The sequence below is a fragment of the Conger conger genome, chromosome 16, assembly GCF_963514075.1.
Source record: "Conger conger chromosome 16, fConCon1.1, whole genome shotgun sequence".
NCBI classification, from domain to species: Eukaryota; Metazoa; Chordata; class Actinopteri; order Anguilliformes; family Congridae; genus Conger; species Conger conger.
Window position 1 is genome coordinate 24,776,383 of NC_083775.1, and position 13,621 is coordinate 24,790,003.

The 13,621-nt window shown below is 43.2% G+C and overlaps 1 protein-coding gene across 1 annotated transcript; it reads right to left on the reverse strand.

Moving 5' to 3' along the window:
* Nucleotides 1-7,696: 7,696 nt before the first annotated feature.
* Nucleotides 7,697-12,944, reverse strand: LOC133115459 (small ribosomal subunit protein uS8). Its single transcript, XM_061225367.1, has 5 exons — nt 12,790-12,944; nt 11,797-11,934; nt 10,757-10,836; nt 10,593-10,678; nt 7,697-7,828 (listed from the first exon to the last, which is right to left on the reverse strand). The coding sequence occupies exons 2-5, from the start codon at nt 11,927-11,929 to the stop codon at nt 7,735-7,737; spliced, it is 393 nt and encodes a 130-aa protein (XP_061081351.1). The 5' UTR covers nt 11,930-11,934; nt 12,790-12,944; the 3' UTR covers nt 7,697-7,734.
* Between the last annotated feature and the right edge of the window lie 677 nt (nt 12,945-13,621).

Genomic DNA, 13,621 nt, shown 5'->3' on the forward strand with positions numbered 1-13,621 from the left:
GTGATGGTGATAATGATGATGGTCACCATAGCCATCACGCTGTAGGATCAGAGTGGGCCTGTTGAAAATAGTGGGCCTCCAATCGTCTGGCTTCACCACTTGAAGGCTGCTTAGTACTCAGGTCTATAAATACCTGTCCTGCTCTAGTCTCCAACCATTCACAATTTCCATGCCAACCACCTGGGAGTGGTACATACACTAGTGCTAAGCCTTGTTCATGGTTGTGTGTGTGAGAGTATGTGAGCATATGACAGTGTGTGCAAGTATGTGGGGTGGGGGGTGGGTTTGGGGGGGGGTATGCTTGACTGGTTTTGCCCTCCCAACCACAGGTCCTCCAGGAGGTCAGCTGTGAGACAAAAAATGTACAAAATGAATAATAAGTGTTTTTTTACTGCTGAAAATAGCTCTTGGGGAAAGACTACACTTATACACCCACAAATCTCCCCCTAGACCAGCACCCACCTACTTCCCCTCGGAGATACATATAGAACAGAAAACAATGTGTCATAACCAAGGGGGGGGGGGGGGGTATTGGGGGAGAAAATCCATCAGAGTTCCCAAAAATGATTCAACCTCTCTGGGTGTGAGGACAACATTCCTATAAATCCTGTTTGTTCTGCAGTGGCCTGGCACCCCTATATCTTGGCTTTCTCTTGGCCCTATCCCTCTTACCCTGGTGTTTTTCTGACCAATGCACACATTCAGGCGGTGGGCTTACCCACAGGCAGAAATATTCTCCATTATTTGCCTACATTTTGCAGTTAGCTCCTGGGTCTGATTTCAGCCAGTCTTTGTAAGTACCACAGTCATTTGGGGTCAAAGGCCAAACTATGCCACCAAACACCCGTTTCCAGAGTAATTTGGCATGTTAATGAAGAATTTAAACTGTGAAGCCCTCTGAAGGGTGTTTTTTTTCTGTAATGTAATAATTGTATTAATTTCACACAATGCAGGGGATAATTTTTTTTCAGAGAGGAGGAAAATCTGAACAGAGCACTATCAGTCCATCTCACTATCTGCCTGTCTTTCTGTCTGTCTGTCTGTTTGTGTCTCTAGTGCTGTCCAACTAAACCTGCCATGTCTGTTATAGAGTCCTCTGTGGTTAGAACCTGGCTGGTTCGGTTTTGAGGGTTTGCTTATTTTCTTATTTTTTAAATATTTTCATTCTTTAAATAACAAAGCCATGACTGAATCATGGATCCCCCCGCCCCATGCCTTATTTTTTGGAGAGCAATGTAGGTTTATTCTCGCAGGTCGTACCTTGGTCTGCGGCATTAAGGTATGTGTGTTGTAATGCAGCTGTATATTTTACACAAGCAAATGGCAGTTACAAACCTGCAACCCCCCGGTTCACTGAAGGCTGCATTGTGCCACAGGGTCCTGGGTTCTCGGTCCTTCAGAGGTCACACACAGATGTGATAGTGGCCTGATTGCGTCAAGGAAGAAATACGTCTGCATTCTTACTGGAAGTCTCTCCACTTTCCTGGACGACTGGTGATTCACAAGGAAACCATTCCAACATTGTCCTTCTATAGAAGACACTTCTGTTATTTTTACCGAAATAAAAAATGGATAAACATTAGAAGCATGAGGTACCAGAACAGGCTTCTTTGCCCATCTCAGCAGATTGTCTGCATTTAATGAATCGCTCATGCTTTCACTTCAGGTTTCAATGATCACAGGACCTGCAGCCGAGATTCTGATATATTCCATCAACTTCAGACTCTTAATTTCATACAATTGATTTTTCCCCAGTGCAAGCACAGAAGTGCTTTCTGTCCTATTATCTCTTTCCTCTTTTATTACTGTGAAATTTTTACTTAATAAACTTTCATTAAAATGTGAAATGTTCATTGTGAATCAAGTCATTTTTAAATCCATATCTCATGTCAAAGAGAAATTAATTTTCTAGTGAATCCCATCTCTGCCCTCTGGATCTGTTCACATAACCCAGTGCGAAACATCTCCTGCAGTTCAGTACATGAGTCCTTCTTAATGTGTTTAATACTTCAATTAACCTGCCACCCCCCCCCCCCCCCCCCCCCCCCCCGCCTCCCCAAAGCATCACCTGAACTTTCCACCAGTGAACCATAAAGCAGTCTCCTTTATGAAACAGCGCGTCACAATGATTTAAACACTGGAAGTTTGCATCCGAGGTCTGGTGTTGTTTCTATATCTAGCTTTGACAAACTGAACCATTGTGCTGTCCTGGGGTCCATTTTACAATACATAATAACTTTTGTTATTATGCATTGTAAATAAAAACAATAAAAAATACATCAGAATTTGCACTGGAAAGTAATAATTTGGGTGTTTCAGTTCTGGAACTTGACCACTGAACTCCCCCCCTTCTCTCCAGTAGGCAGAGCTGTACTATGTGCCCAGTTCAGCTCAGAAGCAGCTTCAGAGCCAAGAATGGCAGGCCTAAAGAGACAGTTACATGTTCCACTCCACGAGTATGAGACTTTTAAAATCTATGTCCATTAATGGCTGTTCTACCTGTGTTGATGCAAGAAGCAGCTGTTGACCAGGTCTAAAGCTACGCAGGTCTGGGAATGACAAAACTAGAGAAAATGGTGAATAAGTTGTATGATTAACTAGTTCAGGGACTAGTTGAGTCTTTGCCAAGGACCTTGATTAGTAGAATCAGGTGTGTAACTGCTTGGTTGGAACAAAAGCCTGCACTCACACTGACCCTTTCTGGGAAAGATTGAATATGCCTGAATTGAACATATCAACTGCCACCTGCAAAGCACTTTACCTGGGTTTGATTTGTCTCACAAGCTACAACAGCAAATAATGCTTTGTTACCACAGTAAAGTTTGGCAACTTTGTGAAACTGCCCCATGCCAACCAGACATGGGTTTTCAGCTGAATGTGTCATTAAGCAAAATATAGGCTACAGTTACATTAAATTGTCCAGAATATTTCTTCAGTAATCTGCAGGAAATTACTGGCTAAAGTTAAGTATTTGACCAAGATCTGGTACCTGCATTGCTGGAGGTTTCACACAGTGGATGTTCTGTCCATGTCCGGAGTAGTAACTGCCCAACCAGATATTTCCGCCAAAATGTTTTGCATTCTCAAAATATTCTTTTTATTAATTTTTTTATTTAATCTTTATTTTACCAGGAAATAGAAAATGTGAAGAAATTACAGTAACATGACGTCTTTCCAAACATAATCCCCCAGATCAGCAGGAACATCCACAGAATATATTTTCAGGTAGGTGGACTAACGACACTCGAGTGCTGGTGAAGGGACTTGGCGGAATGCTACTTTTTGTATTTTCAATATAACAACTAACAACAGTAAGCTACTGTTTGTAATTTACTTTATGCACATAGCAGCTTCAACATTCATGGTTTGGATATTAACAGGTAATCCACCACATCCTGTTTTAGGATTCTGTTGAGGGAAAGGGTTAGTAGAACAGTCAATTCTTGATTTGGACAACCAAATATTTTCACTATATTTTTCACCTAACATATAGTGGATAGGATAATAAGGATAGGATTGAGGGTCTCCAACAGCAAGAGCACCATGATTCATTTTGAGTTCATTTTTACCCATTAATATTTTATTTAACCAGCATGTCCATCTGTCTGGCCTCAACGATTAGTTTGTGAAAACTATATTTCACCTGACCAGGGAATCCTGCATAGCTCATTTCTGTCAATTTTCCTTAGCTGGAAATGAACTTTATTAATCTTGGAAAAAAGAAAAAGACAGATGCTGCAATCTGTTTGATTGATGATGGAATGGAATCCAATCCTTTATCCCTCAAAGCAGCCGAAACAGAATTCTACTCCGTCTACTCAGGGTAAAAAAATTGGCCTTACGTCAGTGGGTCAAATCTGACGTGGTAGGATACCATGTGTATCTAATAGCATTCTTCGTATTCACTTACAAATCATGGGCTGTAAGTTGGCTTCGTTCATCTGCACAAGAGAGAACACAGTGTTTGTCTTTTCAATGTGCGTAAGGACACGGGTACAGGAAACCAGTGGGATGGAAACCAGCTGACAGGCTTGTGTGGAAACCACTATTTCACCCATGACAGCTGGCAACACATTTCAGTTTAAAGCCCTTGGAACATTTTCTTCAGCTCTGTCTTTCTGACACATTTAACTTCTGGCTGAAAAAAAGCATAGAATACTGAAGATGGTTATGCCATCATTCTAAAAGACCTACTAGCATTACCATCACATTACTAGTTTAACTAGCTGCCAGCAACACTATTTTTCATTATCAGCTTGACCAAGTTGGTCTACCAGCTTGGCTAGCATAAAACCAGCACTGTCAAGCTTGGATAGATCTTTCATCAAAAATCTTTAGCTTTCAAATTTCAATGGTTTGTGAAACACATCAATATAAAATAAAATATTTAAGATGACACATTTTCAGTTTCCACTGGTAAGACGATAACTAATGAAAATGCATTTTGAAGATATTTTTCTTGAACATATTTCTATGAACTTACAGTGCATCCGGAAAGTAATCACAGCGCTTCACTTTTTCCACATTTTGTTATGTTACAGCCTTATTCCAAAATTGATTAAATTCATTTTTTTCCTCCAAATTCTACACACAATACCCCATAATGACAACGTGAAAAAAGTTTTTTGGAGATTTTTGCTAATTTATTAAAAATAAAAAACTTAGAAATCACATTACACATTAGCTAAAAGGAACATATCACATTACATAAGTATTCACAGGCGGCACGGATGGTGCAGTGGGTAGCACTGCCGCAGCAAGGAGGTCCTGGGTTCGAATCTCCGTCGGCCGGGGCCTCTCTGTGCGGAGTTTGCATGTTCTCCCCGTGTCTGTGTGGGTTTCCTCCGGGTACTCCGGTTTCCTCCCACAGTCCAAAGACATGCACGTTAGGCTGATTGGAGTCTAAATTGCCCGTAGGTATGAGTGTGTGAGCGAATGGTGTGTGTGCCCTGCGATGGACTGGCGACCTGTCCAGGGTGTATTCCTGCCTTTCGCCCAATGTATGCTGGGATAGGCTCCAGCCCCCCTGCGACCCTGATCAGGATAAGTGGTTTCAGATAATGGATGGATGGATGGATGGATAAGTATTCACAGCCTTTGCTATGAAGCTCAAAATTGAGCTCAGGTGCAACCTGTTTCCACTGATCAACCTTGAGATGTTTCTACAGCTTAATTGGAGTCCACCTGTGGTAAATTCAGTTGATTGGACATGAGTTGGAAAGGCACACACCTGTCTATATAAGGTCCCACAGTTGACAGTGCATGTCAGAGCACAAACCAAGCATGAAGTCAAAGGAATTGTCTCGAGGCACAAATCTGGGAAACATTTCTGCTGCTTTGAAGGTCCCAATGAACACAGTGGCCTCCATCATCTGTAAATGGAAGAAGTTCGGAACCACCAGGACTCTTCCTAGAGCTGGCCGCCGTCTAAACTGAGCAATCGGGGTAGAAGGGCCTTAGTCAGGGAGGTGACCAAGAACCCGATGGTCACTCTGTCAGAGCTCCAGCGTTCCTCTGTGGAGAGAGGAGAACCTTCCAGAAGGACAACCATCTCTGCAGCAATCCACCAATCAGGCCTGTATGGTAGAGTGGCCAGACGGAAGCCACTCCTTAGTAAAAGGCACATGGCAGCCCGCCTGGAGTTTGCCAAAAGGCACCTGAAGGACTCTCAGACCATGAGAAACAAAATTCTCTGGTCTGATGAAACAAAGATTGAACTCACTCCAGGCTCCTGAAACCAACTCATACCAGGTGAGGTGAGTAAATTGATCAATTAAAGCAGTCACAAAGTTAAGTGCTGAGTAAAAACAAAAGCCAGCACAATCTGCAGTTCTCCAGGACCAGGTGAGGTCTAGAGTGAGGACAACATGATTAAAATCTTGAATGATATGAACGTTGCTGCAAGTTGTGCATAATTTGTGAGCCGTGTAACAGGAACATATTGTTGTGCTGAGGCCTGTTGCATCAGAGATGGCCTTGATGAGGTCAAGAGAAAGCAAAGATATAGGAGTGCCAGGCCACTGCAGGATTTATAGGAATGTTATCCTCACACCCAGAGAGGTTGAATCATTTTTGGGAACTCTGATGGATTTTCTCCCTTTTTTGGTAGAGCATGCATTTGATCTATATCAGGGATCATCAAGGTCTGAGAACTTCCACCCTCCCTTTACCGGGGAGTCAGGTGTGTAGAGACTGGCCAAACACTAACACTAATTGCTCAGCTAATTACCCAGCAGAAAAGAAAACCAGGGCCGGCTTTGGATATACAGATTTGATGATTTCTGATCTATATTATTTTCCAATTAGCCGCTCAACTGAATAATTAGTCACAACTGTCCTGTTCAGAGTGCTAGCAAGAAACCCTGGGAGATAACTGAAATACAAGATCAGTTCCGTGCAGGCCAGGCGATGGGAGACAAAATGGTGCCCCCTAGTGGTGAGAAATGACATCACCTGCTTCAGTAAGCATATGCATGTTACAGTACAAGTGTTCACATCAGACACAATAGGTTTCTGGGATTACAGTAAATACTCATGTTTGTATAGATTTTTACTTTGATCCAATGTTGCTGCTGACATGTCTTGTGGCAAACGACAATCTCAGGTTCTTGTTATTACAGGCTTCTGTATCCTACTATGCAACCTGCGCTTGAAACTCACAAGACATTTTGTAACTTTAGATGGGCAGACCATGTATAAGATCTGTAATTGACAATTGGGAATGTGTGTGGGCTCGGCAAAAAATAACGATTATGATAGGGCCATTTCAACACAGGACGTCGACTGATGACGACAAAGTCGAAAAGCATGTCCCAATTTCCTTCAAGCCCCCCTGTTCACTCCTTTCCTACACGCTAACTCCACTCCGCATACTTCCACTGGAGAGGACTAGTAGTGGGGGAGCGGAGTAAAAGATAATGGGGCTGAACGTCCTTCCACAGTGAAAGGACCAAGGAGGAAAGTGGACTCAAATGGCCCGGCCTCTTCCTCTTGGAGGGACCTCCTAAAAAGTATGTTTTGCTTCCCAAAAACTATGCTCCCCAAAACACTCAGCAAGCCTGGAAATATGTCCATCATCCAAGGGTTTTAAGTAGACTACATTTAGAGAAAATTTCACATAGCTTTCACATCCAGTGTAGTCTGCCTGCATTCAGTAGCACATTGCATCCTAAAATAGGTAGGTAGTATATTAATTAGACGGTACATATTTTGGACTGTAGGAACAGTACCTGAACAGCATGTTCTAGTGGATCCAAAACCTCTCAGAATAGCCCCAGCCGGTCCAGGTAGCTGATGCGTTCCACCTCAAGGGCACCTGATGCATACAACTAACCAAAAGTTTGATTAACTGCATCAGGTGCCCTTGAGGTTGGACACATCAAATGCCTGGCTGGAGGTATGCGGAGAGGTTTGGGATCCACTGCACTAGTGCTCATCCGCCTCCCCTTGCGTTTTACACAAAATTATATATATATACACACATTTTGTTTTTTTTTTGCCCACAAGAGGAAGGGCATTTGTAAATGAACAGTGAGAATCTATGGACCTAAGCAGCAAATGTTGAAGGCAGGGTCTGCAAGCAAACAACTAGAGCCAAGATGGAGCCTTTTGGCATTATATGCACACAGGGAGGTGGTTCTGTATATACATGAGCGGAGCCAGCGTCAGTATGGAAATGAGCATCCCGGAGGCAGAGTCCTGTGGAAATGTGTTTATTTGCAGGCGCCTACATGTTCAGAAAAAGAACCCCAGAATCTTTCCCCCGGTGTGTTTCCTCCTGGCCTCCTCGTGGTCCATGATGCCAGCGGAGGTGGTCAACACAATGTACCTGCAGAGAGAGGAATACACAGCACGTCAATACTACCTACACACAGTGTATCACTCACTCACTCACTCACTCACTCACTCACTCACTCACTCACTCACTCACTCACTCACTCACTCACTCACTCACTCACTCACTCACTCACTCACTCACTCACTCACTCACTCACTCACTCACTCACCACCTAGGGCAAATACGGCATTCTGATTGGCCGAGACGTGTCACAAGGATGTGCATCATTTTCGTATAACCTTGCTAACAAGAACAAACTGAACAGGTGTGCAGAATTTCACAGCTGAAATATCCAACAAATATCAATGTGCACAACAAGCACTACTACGCAATGCATTTTGAATTCACGAAAGTAGTCCAGCTATAGCCGACCGGGTGACTAATATGTTGCTGTAGCCTACATTGCATCGAGTTATGTTACTTTGCGTTGTCCGAAAGATAACCTTGGGATACGTTTCAAACACTAACAGAGCGGTTTCACTAAGGGAGTAATAACCTACAGCACAAGAGTGAGTGAGGAGAGAATGATCAAACATTTACTGCCTGTAATTCACTCCAAAAAACCAAAGAAAAACCAAAGAAAGTTGCTGCAAGCGTAGGGGAATATACCTATACACAAAACACCCCAAGATGCTAACATATTCAGTGCACTGATATTCTCTAAGTGTGAAGTCCATAATTTAATGTCATTTTAGGCAGCAAAAACAAGACCTGCCAGCTGATTTTGACAGCTGTGCTGCTGTACAATGACAAAATATGATCTTCCTATGATTCAGTTCAAAATGGGAAGAGCTCCGTTCAGGTGGATGGCCCTGAAGTCTGGAATACAGCATCAAATATATATAAATTGCTTCCAATTATTTTGCGAGCTAACATTAGTTAATAGCCTAATGTTTTATTTCCTTTTGCCAATTGTGAGCTAGTGAACTTTTCTTTGGCTGTGATGCAGTAGGCTTTTAGTTGCAGCAGGCAATTTTAGGCTGCGTGAAGATTCTCTCAGCAACAGGGACCATTTCTCCCATTCCCTTACATTTGTTTCTAAACTAAAGAAATTGTCCATATGTACATTACTTTGGCTAGTTAGTTGTAGTTCAGGTCATAGTCGAACCCCGTCGGGCAATTATTTCCTCATGACTGACTCGTTGATAGGGTATTATCCCTTACTTAAACACCAGTCATTTCTGCATCATGAATGTGATCTATAATGACTTATTTACAACTGGGCATTCCAGATTCTCTCTTTTTTTTTTCTAAAAGCAAAACAAATATAAACTCTGAGCTAGCTCATTTTATATACAAATCTGCAAATATTTTCATTTAAACATGATTTTGTGGTGTGCATTCCTTTGACAAGCTGCCACGGTGAAACAGGACAATGCAAGTCAATTTGCCGGCTGTGCACTTTGGTGTTGCATCACCCAGTGGGTCTTCCTCGGAAACAATCGACTGTTCTGTTCATCATCCCTCTCTTCCTGACAGAGGAGACACACACCCAGTCTGACTTACAGCCAGTGTTGGAATCAAATGGGAGCAAAGGCCCAAAAAAGCCCCAGTCAGGCCTGATAATGTCCTGAAGCCATAACACTGTTGGCATTTGGCAGACGCTCTTATCCAGAGTGACATACAGTTGATTAGACCAAGCAGGAGACAATCCTCCCCAGGGTTAAGGGCCTTGCTCAAGAGCCCAACGGCTGTGCGGATCTTATTGTGGCTACACCGGGAATCGAACCGCCGACCTTGCATGTCCCAGTCATTTACCTTAACCACTACACTACAGGCTGCCCTGTAACAAACATGTCCCCTTTAGCTGCTCAATAGGGCTCTGAACAACATTTCCAAGGAGCACACGTACAACCAAGTTGAAATATTTAGGAGCACATTAACGCATGCCAGTCAGTAGATGTGCTCCTGTCAGCACACATCCATTTTCAGGAGCACGTGTGCCTAAAATGCACTGTAGACCGACTGAGGCTCGCAGCAGGGCCTAAAAACAAGAAACTGGACAATAAGCAGGAATGTGACCCAAAACCCTGCCTCCTGAAAACTTTCCCCATTCTCACTGCACAATGACTCACTGCCAGTCTCCATAGTGATCAACTGTCCAAGAACTGCAATACCCAGCTAAATACAACAATGGGATCATCCATGGGATCATCCAAAGAAAATAATGCAGTCAAATGCACTCACTAAACTCCCATTAAACCCATAAAAGGGCCAGACACACTATTTGAGTTGACCTTTATTTCGAACATGTAAAATAGTAACAAAACAGAAAGAGTTAAACAGATGAACGACAATATAAAGACACAAATTCCCTCCACCAGCACTTAAACCTATTTACATGAGCGAAAAGGAGTAGGAAGAAGTAACACATATGTACTGCTACCCCTTTAATTCCACACAGTTCACCTGGAGACTGCTGAAAGGCAACCCAAGGCCAAAAACCTTACACAAAGACACCATTCAGCTCAAAACAACGCCTCGCACTGGCTGTTAATGAAAAACTGTCTTCAACTGCCTAAAGGCCATAAAATAGCTGACATGGTGCTGTCCACACTTCAATGCAAAGCCGCCTTTGACTCCAGCACTGAGTGCAGAATCGCTTTCTGACATTATTAATCAGTGCCTAGTTTAAATTTAACGAGTGTGGAAGACAGATAAATACAAAAAATGATTTACTGACAGAGGGGCAATTCATACACTGTATGAGGAAACGGGAGCCATGTTCCATGCCCAGTTCGGGCGGGGCACTCACCCAAACTGCCGGGAGGGCAGCAGGTTGTTCTGCCACTTCTCCAGATCCTTCAGCTGGAGGTCAAAGCGGGGGCTGATAACTCCGCACTGCCGGGAAGAGAGAACACAAACATCAGGAACACCATCAAAAGACAAAACCTCTCATTCATCCGTTTAGTTACGTACCTTGTTCAGCCTGCCCGTGAGGTTGACCACTATTTTCCCAGCTCTGTGGTCGTCGATGATTTCGAATTCCCCAATGTATCCTGGAAGGACAGGGATGAGACAACAGCATTCAGCATACAGCAACACAGACAACCAACCGCAACATATGCACAACCACCTACAGAAACACCCCAAGGCATACACAACCACCTACAGAAACACCCCAAGGCATACACAACCACCTACAGAAACACCCCAAGGCATACACAACCACCTACAGAAACACCCCAAGGCATACACAACCACCTACAGAAACACACACACCCAACAACAGCAACACCCCAATGCACACACAACCATCCTACAGCAACATACGCACAACCACCTGCAGAAACACCCCAAGACATACAAAATCATCCTACAGCAAGACACCAGCAGATCACATAACATTAAGCAGCAGCTTCTTTCAGACCTCACTCCTGAGTATCACAGTACTTGCGCTGCGCACTTAACTGACGTTTGAGTGTTTAAATAATTAAATCGAACGTTGGTTCAATTTGAATTGTTTTAATTCAGTGTAAAAATGGTGTTTTTCGCCAAGCTTGGTGTAGTAGTTTTATAAGTTGTATTGAAAGGCAGCTACTCGACAGTTCAAAGAAACTGCACTACTGCCCTCACAGGCAACACTCCCCAACCATCAGCAGACAGCTCAGGATTAGATAAAATCACAGCTGCAAAAAGGGTATCCAAAACAATTAACTATAGAATTGTTTCTCTTCTAAGTCAAGGTCTATCACACACCTTGCGTATACTGTCCAACTGCCACTACTAAAAAAAAAAGGCGAAGGCTATGTACTTTCATTGTGCTTGGTTACATGCAACCAACCCCACCCCCATGCCAAATCTAATTTCATTAAATAGTTTAAAATAAGGCATATACCGATGCCAGTACGATCAATGACTTGTGTCTCTAAATTCAGGGAATGCCAGCTTCTGGATCTCGGCTGTGTAAGAACCAAATTGAACGGACTCTTGATCCAGATGGGAATGTTGCCACTTACCGTGCTTCATCATGACCGTCAGGAACCGCACTATTACTTTGGAGCAAGGCCGGATCAGAACCTGCCGTTTCCCACGTTTCTCGGCATTGTTGATGCTTTTCAGCGCATCGGCGAGAACATTCATGCGCACCATTATGCCTGTGGAGAGAACAGCAATGGTCAGCTATGCCCCACTCAAACAGCCAAGGTTCCAGAAGATCGCAAATGAGTGCATACCTCTGGTCTTTAATTTATTTTATTTTATTTATCAGAGACAGTGCACAGGAATCAACATCTTCAGTTTCCACATCAATGTAAATGCGCAAGAGTTAGCTAATGAGCTCATTTCAATCTGTAGTCCCTAACCTGCATGTCTTTGGACTCTCTTTACAGTAAAGTTGCCATTACCCAAACGCAACCACTGTAGCTACTCACAAACCTACTTAGTAAGGCAGATGAAAACCATACACACAAGTCTTTGCATTCTATTAACTAGCAGCCAGTCTGCTAGAGAATAAACGCAGGAAAGAACCTCCAAGTTGAGACATTGGTTCTACAGAAGACAATTAAGTTAACAGGACATTAACGTGAATACGTGTAGACGAATCTCGTTGCATTGGCTACACGGTATGGACATTTAGCATAATGCTAAGTGAGTTGGATCATGGTACGTTCCATTTCCCAACACGCCAAGCGACCCGCAATGAAACCGGACAATTAGTAATGTCAGAGAGCATTGTATTCTAAACGGTTTCTTATTTTGTGACTGTTATACAGCGGTATGAAAAATTCTTTATCACACGAGTGTAATACAGCGGGAATGGGACCGGCTCTGGCACCTCCTCATTTGGGAACCAATATCGCAAAAATAGGCGTTCGGCCAATTTCAAGACTAAACCACCAGTATTCTGTGTTTCGTGGCTTTCGACTTCATGGACACGCAGCTTGGTAAAGGCTGGGATGACTTGGATATCGAAAGGATTTAAAAGTGATAACAATTTCAGTCACCCTTACCAGTTCTGCAATATGGCGGAGAGAGGAAGGAAGAGCTGGCCGCGGTGCACTTTGGGAAACTATACTCTCGCGCGGTCTGCGAAGCCACGCGATAGTTCTTCTTCTTCCTCTTCTTCTAGCTGGGTGGACTGGGACGGTCAGCGCATTGCTGCCTCCACCCGGTGTGGAAGAACCCTGCTCTTCCTTCACGCCATACCCTGGTATATAAACCCGTTGTAGTCAGGAACTGGAACTCCCAGTATGGCGCTTAAACTGAATTTACGCCAACATCAGCCAGTTCCTAAATAAGCTCCTCCTCTCCTCTTCACACATCTTACAGTGCAGCAATACATGTGGCACTGTCTCTACCTCTCTACATACCTCACACTTCCCGTCATTGTGTTTTTGATTAATGCTATACTACTCCCCAATCCACAATGACCCAGCTACAACTGAGTCATCTTAAGCTCATCCCTCCTGCTCAGGCATGCAATATATTCAAATATACATGTACATTTCCCAATGCAATGTATTGTGCAAATGGTTTCAGAGACATGGCAAAATAAAACGTTTAATCTTCATGTTTCTGTTATGTTTAGGTCCTCTGGGGTTTGTGTTACTACCAGTCCAGCATGATTGAGTCAGGTATGCCCCAGGCCAGTACGATATGATTCTAGCATTTGTAAAACAACTTTTATTTTTTATTTAAAAAGTCTATACATTTCGAGGTGCCAATGCTGTGGTTTCTTCACTTCTGCATAGGATTTCTCATTGGGTATTGGCTATTTGTATAGCCTGGTTATTTATTTATTTCGGATTTCACAATTTGGTAGCCAATTGTATCCCGTCTAAT

What these genes read in the sequence shown, in the direction of transcription:
- LOC133115459 (XM_061225367.1), bottom strand. Translation starts at nt 11,929, where the DNA reads ATGGTGCGCATGAATGTTCTCGCCGATGCGCTGAAAAGCATCAACAAT. An exon ending in GACGGTCATGATGAAGCACG is followed by an intron (nt 10,837 to 11,796) that starts GTAAGTGGCAAC and finishes CTGTCCTTCCAG; the next exon opens with GATACATTGGGGAATTCGAA. An exon ending in TCACGGGCAGGCTGAACAAG is followed by an intron (nt 10,679 to 10,756) that starts GTACGTAACTAA and finishes TCTTCCCGGCAG; the next exon opens with TGCGGAGTTATCAGCCCCCG.